This window comes from Fukomys damarensis, unplaced genomic scaffold (assembly GCF_012274545.1).
Source record: "Fukomys damarensis isolate Sample0158 unplaced genomic scaffold, DMR_v1.0_HiC HiC_scaffold_9, whole genome shotgun sequence".
Taxonomy (NCBI): domain Eukaryota; kingdom Metazoa; phylum Chordata; class Mammalia; order Rodentia; family Bathyergidae; genus Fukomys; species Fukomys damarensis.
The window spans coordinates 8,238,691-8,258,140 of record NW_022900921.1 but is presented as its reverse complement, the minus strand read 5'-3'; the positions used below and the strand labels follow the sequence as shown (position 1 = coordinate 8,258,140).

The window sequence follows — 19,450 nt, the reverse complement described above, 5'->3', positions numbered from 1 at the left end:
AAAAAAAATCAGCCTCATTTTTAAATGAAAAGTGACTGGGAAGAAAAAATACACTCTTAAAAGTGTCTGAAACTAGCCTCCTGATTTAAACCCAATTTGTTTGAAAAAAAATATTTTTTTTCAGCAGAGAGTTTTTACAGCTGAGCGCTCCCAAACCCATAAAAAACAAGGTTTATATGGGAAATAGTGAAAGACTCTTAACTCTAGTACACAGCGTCTAATGTAAGCAGACACAGACACTATATAAAGCTCCTACAAATGTTATTAAAACAAACAGAAATACACATTTATCCCCGCAGAATGGACAACGGAGGCGCTGGATGGTAGAGAAGTCGCAGAAGTCCTAGGTTCACAGGAACGGTTCTCGGAGGTCTGTGTACACATCCAGAGTCCAGATACTTCCCTGGTCTGACCGAAGCCGGTGGAGAGGAGACACCTGCCTGGGGGGGCTGTGCTCTTTCTTCCCCTTGGTTTATTTGCCACTTTCTTCTTCTGGAGCAGATCCAGAACAACGCCTGGGCCAACCTACAGAAGGCGCTGGACATTTCTGAACCTCAGCTTCCTTATCTTCAGACCAGAGGAAAACAAAAAAAGACATTGCCTGACTTGCTCTGTGAGCAGGAGATAAGGGGCTCAAGCCCTGAGTTGTCCTCTGTGTATTATTTTATTTACCCCTCCCACAGCTTTGAGAGGTTATTCTGGTTGGTTTGCTTGTTTTGGGGAAGCAAGGGGCGTTTCCACTGGGTGGCTCACATTTCAGGGACTTGCCCAGGGGCACAGAGCCTGCTAGTGGAGTCCAGGTTCAAAGCTCTCTATTCCACATCACGCAGGTGAATGGAGGGTAGGTAGGGCTCGGGGCTGAGTTGCCCAGACCAGTGAAGGCAGCAGTGTTCCCTAGAAAATAATGCAAGCTGCAAGTGTGGGTCACATATATAATTAAAAAAAATTTTTTTTTGTTTTTGTATTTTGAGACAGGGCCTGCTATGTAGTTCAGGCTGGCCTTGAACTTGCAGGCATCCTCCTGCCTCAGCCTCCTGTGTGCTGGGCTGACAGGTGTGCACCACCATGCCTGGCCTCTAATTAAACATTTTTTTTTTATTTTGCAGCCACATTACAAATGTGCAGAGAAACCAGTAAAAATTTAATAACATATTCTATTTAATCCAATATGCCCAAATGTAATTTAAACACGAACCAAAAGAAAATTATTCATGAGATGTTCTGCATTTCTGTTTTCATACTGAGCCTTGAGAATCCAAGGGCCTGCTTTCTGCTCACCACACATCTCAGTTTGGCCCACGTTTCAAGTGTTTCTCCCCAGGTGCTTCCACATGGGACAGCACAGGTCTGGAGGTTGACGTGGGAATATTAACCACCTCAGTGCAGAGCTACACTTCTCGCTGAGCATGGACCGCGTGCTAGCTCACTTCCTCCTCCGAGCAGACTCAGGGCAGATCACTACGCCGCCCACAGCCATGAGGCAGAGCCAGGCTGCCTCCTCCCAACATGCCCCACTAGTGGCTGAGGTCAGAGGCCGCGGCTGAGCTGGGCGGTGTGGCGGGCTGTGTCCCCTGGAGACACCCTTCACCCCCCTCCCTGATCCTCCTGCTGTGCACTGGGAGACCTCAGGCCACACATCTCCTAGGCCTCAGTTCTCCAATATTTGAGCTAGGTTAACAGTACTTTTCCTCAGTCCCGAAGAACTCTTGTCAGGGTACCATAGGGAGTCATCTTCATAAGTGTTTTGAAGCCTAGAGAATATAACACAAAAATCCAGGCCAAGGTCAACAGGGAGGTCTGGATTGGTCCCTGAGTCAGTATCTGACACCAAATCAGCTAGCTTCATGCTTAAGCTATGTGGCATTGGGCAGGGTGCTGAACCTTTCTGAGCCCGAGTGCTTTTTGGTGGGAGGGGAGGTGGACAGAGCCCTTCCTAGACCAAGCTGCTGGCTCAGGTAAGAAGTGAGTGTGTAGGACGTGAGAGGATGATTTGGTATAGCGAAAGGTCTGGATTCAGAGCCAAGGGAAGGGGATCCAGTGAGCGGAGAGACTTTGGGCGTTCCGTGCCTTGCTGAACTTTAGTGTCATCTGCAAAACAAGGGGGCGGGTCAGAGATCCACCTCCCTTAATACTTTGCCTGTCTAGGAATGGTTATCATGGCACCAGTTAAAGCATCCACCAAATACAGCGTTTCTGGGGGGCAGGAAATTGCCCTGGAGCATGGGCCGCGGCTCGTGGCCACGGGCGGGTGTAGGTCGCCACCTGGCGGAGCAATGCGGGAGGACGCCAGACTCCTAAGGGGCAGCCCAGGGCCTTCTTTCTCTAACTCAGCCGGCAGCTCAGGCCCACAGAGGGGACACAGCAAGTTCTCAAAATCCGGAGTCCCGGATGCAGGCTGCCTGCCAGGGAACATGGGGTCTTTGCAATCCACAGTCTTGAGCTGTGTCTAGCACTGCCGGCTCCCTTTGTGGAGGAGGTTGAGCGATGCACCGGGGAAGCAGGCGGCACAGGTTCGAATCCTAGCTCACCTTGAAATCCTAGGACAGGAACCTGACTTTTCTGAGCCCTGCTTTCCATGAAAATTAAGGGTAACAGCTCACGGCAGGTTTGTATTGGGACCAGGACCACACATGTAAATATTCCACGGCGGCTGTCAGTCCCAAGCTGGTCTTTGACAAGTAATAGCCAGCTCTCCTTAGATCCGCCACCTAGACCATCTTCCTACATCCAGCTTTGGAAATATTCCGGGGTAGAAATATGAGTAGTATGAGCCTCCATGGAAGCAAAGCACAGTGCCACCTTCTGGCGGTCGCTCGCCGACCTCGCTGCGTCAGGGCCCTCCGGACTCAGGCCATGCCTGGCTGCATGGACACCTGGCCCCCTTCCTGGCTGGGTCGCTGTTACTCCTCAGAAGGGCCGTCCCACCACTCTCTCAGCAGATCACGAAGTCTCTTTAGCCATCTCAGCTTAATGAAGCTCATTACACTCTCGGAGCCTCACCAGCTGCGGTAAGACTTCAGGGGCCCAGGAGCACAGTGTCCTTGGAGGTGAGGCCTCGCCCACCCCGAAGCCGCGGTCTCTCCATTCACCTCTGTTCTCCTGAGATGCTGCTCTAGAGGACAGGTCTGCAGGCCCCGTAGGCACAGCCACCCTGGGCCGCGTCTGGCATGGCTTCTAGTAAAAGCAGGCCCGGTGACTCCAAAGTCCAAGATCCTCCCCTTGAATTGGAGGCTTTCTGGGTGCTGCAAAGTCTCGGTGGCCTGGATGTCCCTTTGCTCTGTCATCAACCTGTTCCTCCCTCTGGGGTCTGCTGGGAGCCTCACCTGCAGGAAGCTCCCTCGGTTCCCAAAATGCCTCTTCCTTCCTGTTCACTCTCTCAATTGCACAGATATAATATGGTTGAGAAGATTTGATATGCCTATAATTTGGCTGCAGTCACAGATGATGTGTATGCATCTATAATCGATATACATATATCCATGTATGTGCATGCACTGTATGCAAATGCACAATATTTATATGCTATATACACATACATATTACATACAGTACACATACATGCATATAACACACATACATAGTATCTCTAAACCAATGAGTTTCTATCATTAAATATTATAGTGATGACTTATATAATGCTTGAATTTTGTTTGCTTGTTTTGCTTGCTTTTTTGAGACAGGGTCTGGCTATGTAGTTTAGGCTGGCCTTGAACTCGCAGTGATCCTCCTGGCTCAGCCTCCCGAGTGTGCTGGGATTATAGGTGTGCACCAACACACCCAGCAATACCTTTAAACCAGTCCTCTGGTAGAAAGACTGTTCCCATTCTTCACTGTTTTTTTCTTTTGTTATTTCTTTTGTTAGTAGAGATTAAACCCAGAGGTGCTGTATGGCTGTGCTATGCTCTGGCCCTCTTTTTATTTATCTATTGTTTTAAAATTGTGAGAAAGGGCCTTGCTAGGCTCAAAGTTGCTCCTCAGCATCCTGAGTAGTTGGGGTTGCTGGCATGTGCATTAGGGGCAGTTCTTTGCTGTTCTGAGCAACGCTCCTGTGAAGTATTATCCTGCCCCCTTAGTAGGCAACACAGCCAGGTGGGCACTGGAACCTGCGTTGGGTTCTCCCTCTCCGGTGGCCTGGCACAAACTATTTCACCTCTCTAAACCCAGGGATAATGATACTCACCACCACACAGGGCTGTGAGGGTGCGTGAAGTTTCTGACATGGGACCAGTTAGTCAGTGCTTCGTGAGAAACACGGTGCCGATTTGGGAGGCAGAAGATGAGGATTTGTTTCACACCGCCAGCCGAGAGACCAAAACCCACTGAGATAAGGTGATGGCTCACAAAAAAAAAAAAAGAAGGTGATGGCTTCTTACAATACCTAAGGACTGCCCAGCTTTAGGATTGTATTATTGTTTCGACTTCTGCTGTTATTTTCTACGTGGTCCAGGAGTCTGGAACTCAAACAAGGCAGCCCACAGCAAGTGCTTTGAGAGGGCTCTGGTATTTTAGCCACGGTGAAAATGATTCATGCCTTTATAAAGAGCTAACACCCAGAGAGCTCAGACCAGGAAGCAGCCCGAGTCCAAATCCACCAACGAGGCTGTCCGTGGTTAGCAGGTTGGCTGCGGCCTCCTCTCCTCTCGAGCTGCCCAGGCAGCACGGGTCAGGCTGCAGCTGTTTCATAAACGGGCTCAGCTTGTTAACAGCGGAGCTCTGGTGCTGTCCCCCTTTACAACCTCTGACAGCTTCATTAACCCCATTAAATCACGCAGGTGCCTGAGGCCTCTTGCACTTGTTAATGTCCGTTCAGCTCCGGTGAGTGAAAACCTGGCTGCAAGGTTGGATGTACCTTGTTAACCTCCATTAAAACCTATTAAACCCCCTAACTAGCGTCTTAGTGACTTCTCCGAATCCCTCATTAAAATTCGGCAAATCCCACCGATCAGGAGCAGGCCAACCTGCAGCCGCGCTGCTTCAAAGCAAGTCGTCCGGAGTCCTCTGCCACGGGCTGGACCGCAGGGTCCCCGGGGCCGGATGAAGCTTGGAGCTGATCCGAGAAGGGGCTCTGGCTCTGAGTCTCGCGGGCAAGTCCCTCGAGCTCTCTGCGTCTGTGCTTCCACTTCTGTAAACTGGAGTTAATAGCAGTTCCCACTTTATATGATTGTGGTGAGATCCACAGAATGAATGTACATAAAACCCCTGGCGCGTTGTCTGGCGTGCGCTGTGTGCTTGAGCGCTGTTATTACTCCGGAACTTAGCCTTGTAAACGTGGAGAAACAAACAAACGAAGAAACAAACCTGTTTAGTAAATGGAAGATTGGATCCCAGGCATTTGTAGCGTCCTTCTCCACGCCGGGGCATCTTTTTAGGAACCGAGGGTTATTTTCTTTCTGCTTTTATCCGCACAGGATCGGAGCACCCACTCGAGTGGATTGTCGTGTTTGTGGCTATGCCTGTCACTGCGCAGGCTCGGCTACTTCCCAGGTGTCTGGTGCCGAGTATCAGCACTTTCCTTCCGGACCTGGGTCTCCAGGAGTCGCACTCGGCCGTTCTTGTACCCGGATGTCAACATCAGTTGCCAGATTTTGTCAGGATGTATTTCCCCGGGAGCTGAACAGCATCGAGATGAAGCTGGTGCTCTCAGGATGGGGACCGGGAAACCTCCAGGCTGGATTGTTTTTCAGTTTTACTGCACTGCTATCTTACCCGGGAAGAGAAATTCCTATTTCTGGAACTCAGCCCCTGGATTTTTCGTTGAGGATGCAGGAATTGGCACTGGGATAGCTCTCCGTGCCGTTTACAGAGGAGAACTTTCGAGGGCGAGGGTGGTGCCCAGGGGAGGAACATTACTTTCAAAATTCCTGTGTGGTTCAAAATTCTAGAGCTAGGCTGCATTCATTTTATTTAACGTAAGGAAAACCATTTGCCACATTTCTTCCTCTTCATTCTGCTGAGGACGGGGTGTGCCAAAGCGGCACTTGCGTTTGGGGCTCACGGTGAGTTCTGCCCAGCAGCAACAGGCGGATGAGAGGCCACCCCCCCCAGGCCTCAGGGACCTGCACCAGGGCCAGGATTTCTCATACCGTCCTGCGCAGGGGACTTGCGGTGTGGAGCCAGCTTGGAGTAGGTAGCAGGGGAGGTGCAGGGAGTCTATATTCCTGACCTGCAGGGTCTGTACCCACCTTCAGCAGCAAGGTTCAGTTAGAAATCCCCAGCCTCACGCGTGCTTTTGAAACTTTGTTTACATGAAGTTGTGAATTTCCAGCTCCTCTTACCAGACTACAGCACCTGGTCCCGAGACTGGCGTTCCCACAGGGCAGAAACGGCAGGAATTGGGGAGCAGCTGCTCTTAGAAGGAATCTGAGTTTCCGGTTTGCAGCCTGGCCCTGCAGACCTTTCAGTCTGCAGGAAACCAGTGCCCCAAGGCCTCAGCTCAGATGGTAATGGGAAAGTCAGGCAGCGGTCTCTAAAGCCTGGGCACCTCTGGTACACAGTGTGGAAGGTGACTCGGGCTGTCGGACACAGTGTGTGAGGGGGACAGGAGGGCTGGGATGGGAACCAGCCTCCTACGGTGTGAACTCTGAGGGTGCACCTGGCTCGCAGGACAGCATGGGTGCTGGCTGCTGGAGCTGCGTCATTACTGACTGTGTACCTGGCGGGGCCCAGGGAGGAGGTGAAAGGGCCTAAGTTCATGCAGGAAGTACAAAGGAATAGCAGAGTGTGTCTTTTTACTCATTCAGTTCATTTATTAAGAGCAAAAGTCGGGCCATCCCATCCATGATATTGCAAATGAAAGTCATGTAATACTAAGGAGACTCTAGAGTTGAGAGCCTTTCAACAGTGCAGAGCCTTAGAGTACAAAGTTAAAACACAAAGGATCCCCCCAATTTGGCAGGAAACAAGTACAATATGAGGAGGCCTGGAATGGAAGGGCACTTACTTTTCAATAAGGCAGTTACAAAACGGACAAGAAAACGCCCCAAACCCGGCACCCTAAAAGTCGCTCTGATGAGCACAAAAGACAATAGAGATGTAAAAGAGGATCTGCACAGCCCTCTGTCATCGCAAAGGTACTGATCCAAGGAGAGCAACCGAAGGGTCTGTGTTGAGATGGAAGCTCTGGGAAACAACTGACTGCAGACATTTCTGCCACAAGGACAGGTCGCACTGCACCCAAACTGGATTCCACCTCAGCATCAGACCAGCACTACCCTTCTTAACTCGGACTTGGAGACAGTCTGCAACACAGTGAGAGGAGTAAGAGGGCACCCCTGAAGCACCGTGCTCCCCAGCGCGTGATCTTGAGCTCGCTGCCCTCAGCTCCATTGCCCAGCTCAGCGATGGACCGGAAATCCCAACCCGAGACGACTGCCTCGGGGAGGAAGCTGGGCCCAGGGATCTCAGACCAAGCCCACCTCACGCGAATTCAGATTCTAGACAATGCTACACTTCCCACTGGGGTGTCTGAGTGCTGGTCTTCACCCTAGGCTAGATCTGTTTTTCCCTGCCACTCCTTTTACAAACGCCACTAGCCTGATGTCACTGAGCTTTGGGTTCTGCAGGGCAGTTTGGTTCGAGAGCCGAGCTGACTGTGGGGCCTCTTCCTGTACGAGTTCTCGAGAATCTGAGGGCCACTTTCCTTGGACTGCGTGAGAGTCAGCCTGCACATGAGAGAGGAGAGTGCGGCCAGGCTGAGGGCTGAGGCCAGGCCCCAGGAACACAGATCTCAGACAGACCCCGTGAACTCTTCATTCCCTCGGAACGGACGGCAGGACAGCCGTGAAGGACTTCCCAGCTTGAAGGTCTGGTACGTCTGACACGGACATATGGTGCCTGCGCCCCAGCCCCAAGTTCTTAAACTTTGTTTTTCTCAGCAGAAAACAAGTGTGAAGTCCTTACAGGAATCCAGGGCAAAGCTCCCAACAACCATGGAACCTTTAAACTTTGAACAGAGCAACGATGTTATCTTTGAATCTAGGTGCAGTTTTTCCTAGACGATGTTGTGAGCATTAGTTTTTGCGAAAAGCGCAGAGCTAAGGCCTCAGCTGCTGTAAGTTGTTTTTTACCAGCCCCCACCCCCAGAACTTCACCAGATTTGGCAAGAAGCCAGGACAACCTGGCGGATGGTGTTCCCCCAATCTCCTCCGAAAGGGAGGTCAGCAGGGTGGGCTCTCAGGGAGGAGGACAGTCAGGGCACCAGAATCCTGTGTCCTCGCTCCTCCTTTCTGGGGACAATAATGCAATGCTGGGAATTAGGTCGCTCCACATGGCCCCCACAGGGCAGAGGCTAAGGTGGAGATTACAGAGAACACAGAAAAGCCAGGGGTTCCCCAGGAGGTAGTGAGTTCTCCACAGAGATGTGGAAGCCCAGACTGCTCCCGTGGCGGGATGGCACAAGAAGAGTGGCAGCACCTATGGGAACACTGCACTGGGAGGCCTCAAAGACGCTTTCCCAATCTTTGGATCTTGTCACTGCAATGACTGAGAGCCTCCAGGAGCGTTCCAGGGAGCACCTCCCCAGTCTCACAGCGGGACACCCATCTCAGTCAGAAAGTGCCCTCCCTTCCCGTCCTTTCCACCAGACAGCTGCCCTGCAGGACAGCAACAAAAAGTCCCCATAGAATAATAGCCCAAGGCCAGGTTAGCTGCCATGTTCCACGTACAAGTGTTGTTACTGTTTCCTGAGGCGAGCACTGACTACTTCGCTGTGACAGGGTCGCCCAACGACCTGGCAGCTGTGCCACATATGTGGAATTCCTCTTCCTTTTACAACACCGGTCCTGAATCCTTTGATTTGTAATCTTCTGCAAGATTCCAGCTCTGATCATTTTCACGTGCTGCCGCCAACTTGAGTTTGTATGAAAGAAGAAGCTTGTTCGCTTGAAACAGAATGCCGTGAACAGTGGGATGCTGAGTATCCACATGGCCTCCTGCAGGCACAGGGAGGAGCCATCCCAGGTTTGGACGGAGGCAGGAACTGTACTCTCGAGGGAGAAGACGATGTCAGCTCTGGACTTCAAATTCCAGTTTTGCCCAGAAGCACCAGAAGGCAAAGCTGGGATGTCACAGGTGGCGGGAAGGTTGAGAGTCCTTGACACGCGGGTTAAAAACGCAGGCAGCAAGATGGACCTTGCTTTCCCCAGACCCCACTGCTCCCTGAAGCCGGGCCCTGTGGCTCTGGAGGCTGGGCCGTGTCTCCCCGGCAGACGTCTCCAGCCATGGATAAAGCCATCAGAACTGCAGAAGGGGCTAAGGCAGCTGCTTCAGCGGCGTGGTGAGAGAACGGACTTCTGGACAGGAAAGAAACAACCGGAAGAGCTTTGTCTTTTCTCTCAGCGGATCTATTTTACAAAGCAGAAAAGACACCCACCGTCTCCCCTTTCCAAAAACAGCCCTCTTTGGAGCAAAGACAGCAAGGGAGTCAGGGTGCACAGCTTCCAGCTGAAGTGAGACGTCTCCCCAGCTGCCCATGTGGAGAGGGAGCCTCCTCAGACACACTGGACGGCTGGACGGAGCACCACACTTCCTACACAGAGCTGTTCCGCTCTCTCCCAACCGGGGAAGCACACTGGCTGCTAAACAGCGACACGGCCTACATGCCCATGATGTGGGTTTAGATACCACAAAGATATGCTTTCCTCCTCACGAATACACAGACACTGCTACAGAGCAGGTTAACAGTGCCTTAACAGGCAGGTTCCCCCTGTCCCCAACTCCAGCCTCCCAGCTATGAGGCAGGGACGGTCTAAATCCCACTGAGTCTGACCCACGGTGCTGGGAGCACCCTTTGTGGGCCCCACACAAGCAGGAATCAAAACAGGACCCCGCCAGCCCAGAGGATACACTGTGCACATTCATTTATTTCTATTTGGAAAGTCATCTGCTAGACATGCGTTCTGAACACTGAGGAGAGCTCTGCTGCTGGGGAACACACTGCATTCTGGCGACAGCGGTGGCCCTGTCCCCATTCCACAAAGACGGTGCTGTTTCACAGAGCTGAGACCTTCACCACCTGCCCAGTGTGGTCTGCTTCTGATGGTCAGACGAAGGGTCCACGAGACTGCAACTCTCTCCTAGGCCAAGCTGCCCACTGCTCCTTTCTATTACTTAAGGCTTAAGAAATAACAACTCACAACTGAAACTCAGTAGGACAGGGACACCCTTGACCACAGTCTAGGTCAAGGTGGAAATTAAAACCCAGATCCTTTTCTTCTTTTTCTGCCATCCTTTTATCCACACCCTCTGCCCCCAACACAAAAGCATACTTTTGGATATAAAGCTTTGTTTTCACAGGGTACTTTGGCTCAGACAGAATTAGACAGAAGAATCTGACTTTCTGAACAACAACAAAAAAATCAGGTAATTGTGAATACTGTAAAAATGACTCATCACCTCCTTGCCTAAGAGGGAGGTGAATTTTTCACAAAGACGAGCATCAGGGGGCACTGACTTCTTGGCTCACACTTGTGACGTGCTGCGGAGCAGAGCCTGACAGCCCCACCAGCTGCGGTCTCCCAGTCGGGTTTCTGGTGGGACCTGCGCAGCCCTCAGTAGTTTCCGGTAGCTGTGAACTAAGGATTAAGACTCCCGAGAACACCAGCCCCAGCCACTCACTCTCGACTCGTCCGAGCTCAACCGCCCAGGAGCTTGGCTTAAGTCTCCCCACAGGACTTCACCCCTAAGGACAGCACGGAGGGCCGAGCACAGGCCTCTGGTAGGGCTGCTCTGTCACTGTCTCCAGAGCCGCAGCCAACACTGCCTCACACACGCAACTGCCCTGTGGCCTGCGCTTGACCTGCAGTCTCCTCGCTGGGACACTGGGGTTTCCCACGCTGCAGTGACAGATGCAGAGGTCTCGGCAGCCAGCGCAGTGAGGCAGGCGAGGCGGGGCCGGTGCGGTGCTGACAGCTCCATGTGCCAAAGGCCAGGCCCAGGGCACGTGAGGGCGACCGGTGTGGGACAGGTTTGCTGAGAACAGAGAAGCCGCAGAGGGGCGGGTCCTCGAGCCCCGAGCCAGGGTGCACCTTGCTGTCGTCCCTCCAGGGCGGTGTCCAAAGGGAAGGTTCAGTCCACACGCTTCCCACAGAGCTGGGCACTGCGGGACACAGCCTTATGTCCTTGTGACCCTCTTACGGTCCAGCAGTTACCTTAAGAGAATGTCTGTCTGTACGTAGGCTGCATCGTGGAAGTACGATCTCCTGACCAAAGAGATTTACAGTACTCACCACTCAAGCTTTTGTCTGCACAATAACACTGAACAGTGTTGCCGGGCACCAGCGTAGCAGACGTCACCTGCGCTGAGGCGCGGCGCTTCACTCCTCCCGCGTCTGTGCCTCACTCCAGCTGCTTGCCGCCCTCCGCCTTCTGGTCCAGCCTGCTCCTGTTACTCTTCACCATGTAGATGAAGTAGGCAAGCGTCTCCTTCTCATTCACGGGGATGTTCCTGAAGTGCCGGCTGACGGTCTGCGGGACAAAGAGATAAGGAAAACCCGAAGTCCCTCCCACCACACGTGAATCAAGATCACCAACTCCAGCTCACGCAGTGTGGGGGGCAGAGAGCCCCCAACGGTATGGGGCACCATGCGGAGCTCGGGTGCTGCTGGGGCTCGGTGCTCTCCTCCCCCACCGCTCCTGCAGCGCGACCAGGATGCGCTGCCCAGCACGGACAGCCAGACGTGCATCCCCGCTGGGTGTGTCCTGCCACGCAGGCCAATGTCGGGACTGCTCTAGCTGGACGGCTGCTACCCAACTTCTCCGGCCCTCAAAGTGCGGATGAACGTGTCTTTCTCAATTGTGCCAATCCAAGTGACAATCCAATCAATGTAAGCAACTGAACCCAAGAAATCTAACGAGCAGATAACTGCTGCTGGAGAGGTACAATGGACTGCAAGGAAACTATCATTTAAGACACAATCTTGGGGGAAGGGGGTGGTGCTGGGGATTGAACCTAGGGTCTTCACATTGAGCTACCGCCCCAGTCCTTTTTATACTTATTATTTTTATGGTACCAGCAATTGAACTCGGGCCCTTGTGCTTGTGAGGCAGGTGGCGGAGGCAGAGCCTGAAACATTTGTTTTGTTTTTTTTTTTTTTTTTTGGTACCAGGGATTGCACTCTATTCCTTGTGCTTGTGAGGCAGGCGGCAGAACCACTGAGCTAAATCCCCAGCCTTTCTACACTTATTTTTGAGACAGTGTCTTGCTAAGCTGCTAAATTATCCAGATGGGGCTTGAACTCCAGATCCTCATGCCTCAGCCTCCTGAGTACTGGGTTGGCAGGTGTGCGCCATGCCCAGCTCTCCTTTATGTTCTGAAATACAACCTGAGCATGAAGATACCATCCAGCCCTCCACCAAGGTGGTACACTGTCTTCAGGTAGGAAAGGCTTGTGTGTTCCTGTGTTTCGCCTGGACACCAGTGAAGGAAAGTCTCAAGAAAAACTCACAGCAGTGAGAAACCTGTTCAAGAAGATCCCAAATTAACCAAGCTGTAAGCCTCTGAGGGAACTCTTTTTTTTTTTTTTTTTTGGGTACCAGGGATCAAACTTGGGTCCTTGTGCTTGCGAAGCAGGCAGCAGAACCGCTGAGCTCAATCCCCAGCCCCCTCTGAGGGGACTCTCAATGGATGGAGGTGACGGGGGCAGATATAAAGAAAATGAAGAAGTGGCTATTTCTGGATGGTACAGCTGCATTTTTCTTATTCCTCCAAATTTTCTACAATAGGTAGAATAAATATAAATAAAATACAATAGGCACCAAGAAGGATGAGAAAGTACGGGCAGTGGCACATGTCTCCAGGCCCAGTTACTCAGGACTGCCTGAGACCAAAAATTCGAAGCCAGCCTGGCATCACGGCAAAAGGCCATTTCAAAGAAAGCAAAGCAAAGCAAAATAAAAAACAACAAAAAAGCTGGGCGTGGTGGCTCACACCCAGAATCCCAGCACTCAGGGAGGCTGGGGCAGGAGGATCACTGCCAGTTCCAGGCCAGCCTGGGGTACATAGTGAGACCCTGTCTCAAAAAACCAAACCAAAAACCAAACCAACCAACAAACAAACCAGAGCAATGGGAGAATGAGCGAATACACAAAAACACCAAGAAGAACACTGCCTTCCAAACCATGTTAAGATGTTAGGGCCGAAGAAAATTTTCTTTGGTATCATTCATTATAATAAATACTCCAACTGCTGACACCAGAGAAGAAATCAAGGAAGAAAAAAATAAAGAAAATTAGCTCCTGTAGAAAACCACTAAAGTTCTTGGGGAAGCTTAATCTGATGAATCTGAAGGCAGAATGAAAATACCTATAAACAATCACGCAAAAAAATACAGACAGACAGAGAACACTCAGAACTAAAGAATCAAGAATCACTTTTGCTCCCAGACCGTGTGGATCTGAGCAATGCCTTTCCACTGTCTCTGCCAAGTGCTTTCCAGGCCTAAAGCCACAGAACTCCCAACTCTGCAGAAGGGGAGAGGACAGTCGCTTCCAGAGCCATGGCGGAGATGACACCAAGGACGCACAGCACAGGAGGAGAGCAGGGGCCACAGCGGAGCTGCAAGGCCGTCCGTCCCCTCTCGGTGCACCCACCTCTGCTAACTGGGCCTTATTGAAGCCGGGCCTGGTCTGTAGCTTGTAGTGCCGCTTGTAGCGCCGTAGCGTATTCACCTGCAGCTGAAACAGGTCGACCTAGGGAGAAGAGGGAGACAGGTTACTCCACACCAGCTGGCCAGGACTCACAGAGACCGCCGCGTGCCCAGCGTTCCCTAGGTGGGGCAAGGACGGGGACGGCAATGAAGGAGGTCATGACACAGTCTGCAAGGAGACAAGACCGGCAGTGGAGTTCTGGCTGGCGGGCGGATCCCGGAGGCTGTGGAGGAGCCTGAGTGAGGCCTCAGCTCTGAGAGGCAGGGTCTATGCCGGCAGTGAGGAGAGGAGAGGAAGGAATGAGGGAACAGACCGTGAGCAGAGATCCAGGAGGCGAACGAGGGCCAGGGCCAGCAGCAATCCGGGGTCTAAAAGGTGACGCGGGGTACAGTGTCCTGAGAAGGAGAGGGGCCACTGCAGGCGGATCAGGTGGTACAGAAGTGAGAAGTGGGGGAGGGAAGACCGGATGGGGACAAGGGGACACAGGGGGCCCAGCAGTGACCCACTAGTGAAACGAGGCTGTTGAAGTTTTCTGGGGGGGTGCTGGATGCTGGGAAAGGCACAGGCCAGAGAGAGGTCCTGCAGCGTGACATTCTGAAGCCAGGCAGCAGTGGGCATGAAGGACAGCGCGGAGAAATGCAACGTCCAGGTGGCTGCTCCCCCGCTCGGCCCTGGGTACGAGAACCCTGAACAATCCTCCACGGGAAGCTGTGCAGTGAATGTGCAAACTGGCGTGCCAAGGCCAGGTCTCCGCAGACGACTGGCTCACGGAGAGGAGGGACCCACATTCCCTCTTTTAACAGGAAGAGAGGAAAGCCGCAGTCATGAAACAGCGAAGGCCCGGAACTTGGGCTGCCTTTACCTGCCTCTAAAAGAGATGTTCTTGCTTCAGGCAGGTGGAGAACACTTAAAAACAAAATGAATGATCAGTATGAGGGACCAGAGTCCTTCGCTTGTTTCAGAACATCCCTCAAAACCCCCATTTTTTGGTGAAAGGCGTTTAGAAACCAAATACACCTTTACAAAACAATAATAGTGCAACAGGCAACAGGCAGATGCTGTAAACCATGTTGGAAAAGGGGACCCGGGAGGGGCAGAGGGAAAGGGCTTGATTTCAAAGGTTTCCTCCACATCTGCAGACAAAGGCCCGCCTACTCCTTCTGCTCCTACGCCGTCATTTTCACTCTGAGTGCTAACAGGCGGTTGCCTTATGAAATATTCATGTATCAAATATTCAGTGTACACTACAAATGCTTCTTCTTTTGCTGACTCTTAAGTGAAAACAATTTAGAGAGAAAGAAAAACCCAGTGTTCCTGCCTGCAGCCTCACTTAATAAACACAGGGGCGTCCTAAGGAGAGGTGGCCTTCCGGGGAGAAGCCGAGACCTTGTGAACCTGAACCCAGGCGACACGTGGCAGTGTCACAGTGCAGTGGAAGACTGGACCCAGGGCAGGGACACCGCTGAGCATCCTGGAATGGAGTTATCCAGAGTTATGGGCGCCAGAGGACAACAGTGCCGGGCCGAGGAGCGGGCGCAGGTCTCACTCACTCAGGGGTGGGTCTTTGCCAGCCATGGAATCAGGTCATGGAACTGATGGCCACGAGCTGGTGAGCAGCGCTGACTGACCCCGGGAGACTGAAGGAGGACTGCCCGGGAACACACATGCTCGGTCGCTGAGTTTTAAGGCAGAAACAAGGCTTTAAAAAAAGTCAGTTTTGTGGCTGTCCTGATGTCAGTGGCTTTGTGAATAAAGGTACTGTGGGCTACTGGGAAGGAGGGAAAACGGAGCCCACCACTCTACATGTGACCGCAAGTCTCCACGCCTCTCTAAAAGATGTCGGGGCAGCCAGACCAGGTGATTTCTCAACCTTCCACCCTTAGAGCTGATCAGTCAGTATTCCTATAATTCTATGACTCACTTTTCAAATAAACCACAGCAAAACAAAGGGGACTAAAATTACTTCTCAGCACAGAAAACAGACCAGGCCAGGAGGAGGATCAGATTAGGACCTACTCTCCACCCTCTGTCTGGCTGAATGTTTTGGCCTTTACCTCAGGAATGTCAGTGTCGTGCTCTGGAGAATCTCCACCGTCATCACTGGTCTTCCTCTTCCTTTTATTTCGGACACTCTGAATGAAATTTTTGTGGAAGTCACAGATGTACAGGTGCCTCACCTGATGGGAAGGAATTAAAGTCAGAGTTGCCAATTCTGTGGAAAGAGCAACAGGCACCTGTCAGATTACTGGGCTTTTTCTCTTAGCAAGGCATTAAAGGAATATGAGGAAAAACGAGATGTACACCACAGTTTCCCAAAGCTTACCGCCTGAGAACAAAACAAGCAACACACCAACAGCTGGGGACATAGCTAGGTGGTAAAAGCTTGCCTAGCAGGTCCAAGGCTCTGGCTTCAACCCCTAGCACTACCATCACCACTGCCACAGCAACTACGAGGCCCAGGAGGCTGAGGCAGGAGGACTGCATGTGTCAGACTAACCCAGGCAACTTAGTGACTTGGGAGACCCTGTGTCAAAAGAAAAGAGAAATGGTTGGGGATGTAGCTCAGTGTGAGGGTCCTGGATCGAATCCCCACTACAGCCAAAGAAACAAACAACAAAGAGAAGAGAAATACACAAAGAAAACACAAATGCCACAGAGCGTACTGTAGAGCAAGTCTGCACAGAATGGTGAAGGTGACAGATGAGACAGACCGGTCAGAGGGAGCACGGCCACTGCAGACGTGAGCAGGGAGGGGCCGTGACTCAAAGGGCGGACACCCACACAGCACGGGCTACACCCCAAGGTGGGATGGCCAAGACCCAGGAGCACAACAGGATGGGGGCTTCGGAGGAGGAGCAGGAGTGCAAGGGGAAATGTGGGGCTGGGAGTTAGAGGACAGGGTGGACTTGCTGAAACAAGACGGAGTCCCTGGGCTCTAGAAGCAGGGAGGGCTGTGGCGCGCTCGGAAGACCTGAGGGAGTCAGTGAGCTGGTGAGGAGGACAGCAGGGGCTGTGGTGCTGTTACATGGAATGCCCTGTTTCACACAGACAGCAACTACTGCAGCACGCTAACTCCGAAAAACAATTCTGGCACCCGAGGGCGGCTCCTGCTTTACCTACAACGGATCCACAAAGAGAAGCGGAAACGCTCACACAGCAGAGCCACATAAGCAAAGGTTGGCATTATCGCTGATCTTGTGCAGGCGGGAGCAGCCAAGATGTCAAGAACAGGTTTTCATTCGTGAATATAAGCACCCGGGCTACCGGAAGAACCCTTCGAACCCTCACAGAATCAAATGCCTCGGTGAATGACTAGGAGTTGTTGATATTGAAACAGATGTTGCCCAAATGTTCTGAACTTGAGTTTATTCCTTAAATCCCTAAAGATAAAAGTAAGCTGACGGGAAATCAGCATCGATTAATTCAGGCCTTTTTATGAAGAAAAGAAATGAAAACATTTATTCAGACGAATCATTGCTTTCATGTGGCTTCAGGTCTGCAGCAACGCGTCCGGTGGGCAGCAGGCATTCAGGGAAGGCAGATGTGTCAGGATGGGCAAGAGACCAACATGGTAGGTGGGAGGACACCGGGCAGGACACAGTGTTTGCTAAAGCCCTGGCTGCAGATTCCAGGCCCGGACACCAGAACAGTGAGGTGCTGGCTGGACGAGAACTTAGCACTTCCCAGCCCAGCCCTCTGGCCCAAAATGCACTTCCTAAACAGGTAAACTGAGGCCACCCAGAGTGGAGAAACAGTCTTGCCAAGCACAGTCATCCGGGTCTTCTGACCCCAGGTGCCTGTCCCTTCCTAGCCCCATACAGTCCTTTATACCATTCTCTCTAATGAAAAAAAAAATATTATTAAAAGATTTTATTAAAAATTTTTTATTGGTGCACGTTTGCAGAACGTGATGATGACATGCACCGTGGCAAGGCAGTGCAGGTACACAACACATCACATTCTTTCTATGTCCCCTTCCACTCCTGTATCCTATCCTCAGCTTCTACTTTTCTCCAGGGGTGGGGGGAGAAGCAGGAATATGTCAGGTGGAGAATATTCCCATGGATGTGAAATCTTAATAAATCACAGACCTCTACGAATGTCTATGTCACATGAGTTAAACTACCTGAGTTGGGTTTCTGGGTCTGTTACTCTGAAAAGTTCTCTGCCACATCTGTTTTCAAGAGACCCCATCGTCGCATCTCTGTGACCATTTCCCCCTATAGACTGGCTCTCTGAAATTTCAGGGCTCACTGTTGTTTGTGGGGTGGGGAGCAGAAGTGCTCATGTTGTTGTTTTCCTGTTTCACTTTCAGCAACAGCTAAACATTCCTGTGTCACAGCAGTGACTTGGAATTGGATTCCTGCCCAAGCCTGTGAGAAGGAAATGGAATTCCTTTCAGAAATAATGACTCCACCACGCCACCTTGAAACAAACCGTGAGTCCACCTTGGAATTCCTTTCTGCAGCAGCAGTATTACCTCTGGGGAAAACCAGCGCTGGGCTTGGGCAGTCGCTGTTCTAGAGCATGTGTGTGAAACCATCAACAGAGCCCAAGTCCGGCCTTCCAGCAGGGTCACAGCGGCCACCAGGGGTCTCCTTACAGCAGCAAAAGTCATTCGGATGTAGGGCACGGGAAAAGATTGTGAGGCTCAGGTAAAGGCTGCCAACAACCTACACAGAAAGCAGACAGTGCGCTTCCAGGGGGATCTGCATCGCTGACCCAGAATCAGGCATTTCTCTCCAACATGTGACTGTCTAGCTCCTGATGAATTCCATTCATTCACCGACTAAGAGAGATTTGTAGCAAGAAAGCCATTAACTCATCCTCCATCTTTTAAAAATAGCACCTTTCAATGCAGAAGCTGCAAATCTACTTTAATGGTTAACTTTAGATAAAATTGACGGGAGGAGGGAAGACCTTGGAAGAACGGTTAAAATTTATTTACTGAAATCTTAATGGAGGTTTCTGCATGAGGTTGGAAGTAAACTGGCACCGTCACTTTCCTCTGTCTGGGCTCAGTCTCAGCTGCAGAATCAGCAGTGGAGAAGTGAGCTTCCTTTCAGTTTAACAAGCAATCTCTCATCCCCCCGCCCCAATGTGGAGACATTTTGGACCTAAAAGAAAATGCGTGTTAACCATCTAAGCACCCAACCTACCTAGATATTGAATATCCCTTCTTAATTCGTTTCCAATTCTTAATCGTGAAGCAGCCACATAAAGCTTGCAGCAACAAATGTCAAACTCCAAAGTTCTGAATTGGCTGACAATAGGCACATCTTTGGACTTGTTAACTACAAGGGTGAAGTCACCCAGGAGAACTCTCCTATAATTAGGAGCAAAGCACAGGGCAATCCCGTACAAATTTATATCTCCACCTCCGCATTCAAACATGCCACCCCTAAGAAAACTGGTTTTCTTTTCCTTCCAGCCACGACTACAAGAGCCATCTCCCAACATCTGGTCTCGGCCTTATTTCTACCACATCCTAGTAAAACTCATTCCCACAGCTGCCTGCAAAGCCAGCTCGGTGACGGTGACGCTCTGCAGAAACTGAGCCTGCGGAGATAGGGAAGCGCGTGTCACCTCCTCTGAAGGAGCGGGGTTCCTAGAAGGAGGCCAAGTGGGGCGAGAGTCCAGTCCCCTCGTTTCCCCATCCCCGATTCTTGCTCCTTCGTGGGTCAACAAAATCAACCCAGCTCTCGCCGCTCTGATATCCAAACCAAAACCCAGCTAGACACCGGTCAGATCTGCAGGCAGCAAAGCGTCCCCGCCGCCCCCCCCCCCCGACCAGGGCGAGTCGCCC

The 19,450-nt window shown here is 51.6% G+C and overlaps 1 protein-coding gene across 8 annotated transcripts; it reads right to left on the bottom strand.

The window, feature by feature from the left end:
- Window positions 1-6,526: 6,526 nt before the first annotated feature.
- Sap30l (SAP30 like) lies at window positions 6,527-19,409 on the bottom strand. Of its 8 annotated transcripts, none has more exons than XM_010639682.3 (5): window positions 18,804-19,409; window positions 15,699-15,821; window positions 14,511-14,550; window positions 13,588-13,686; window positions 6,527-11,463 (listed from the first exon to the last, which is right to left on the bottom strand). In XM_010639682.3, the coding sequence occupies exons 2-5, from the start codon at window positions 15,740-15,742 to the stop codon at window positions 11,335-11,337; spliced, it is 312 nt and encodes a 103-aa protein (XP_010637984.1). In that variant the 5' UTR covers window positions 15,743-15,821; window positions 18,804-19,409; the 3' UTR covers window positions 6,527-11,334. The 8 variants fall into 8 exon arrangements, 5 of the variants coding, with proteins under 5 accessions (XP_010637984.1, XP_010637980.1, XP_010637981.1 ...); XM_010639678.3 differs by lacking the exons at window positions 14,511-14,550; window positions 18,804-19,409 and adding an exon at window positions 18,125-18,551 and having other exon boundaries at window positions 6,527-11,198; window positions 11,293-11,463; XM_010639679.3 differs by lacking the exons at window positions 14,511-14,550; window positions 18,804-19,409 and adding an exon at window positions 18,125-18,551 and having other exon boundaries at window positions 6,527-11,195; window positions 11,293-11,463.
- Between the last annotated feature and the right edge of the window lie 41 nt (window positions 19,410-19,450).

Excerpts from the sequence above, each read along its gene's own strand:
- Sap30l (XM_010639678.3), bottom strand. The coding sequence starts at position 18,262 with ATGACTTTTGCTGCTGTAAGGAGACCCCTGGTGGCCGCTGTGACCCTG. Across the intron at positions 15,822-18,124 it reads AGCGCTGGTTTTCCCCAGAG|GTGAGGCACCTGTACATCTG; the intron begins GTAATACTGCTG and ends CCTTCCCATCAG. Across the intron at positions 13,687-15,698 it reads ACGACACTGACATTCCTGAG|GTCGACCTGTTTCAGCTGCA; the intron begins GTAAAGGCCAAA and ends TCTTCTCCCTAG.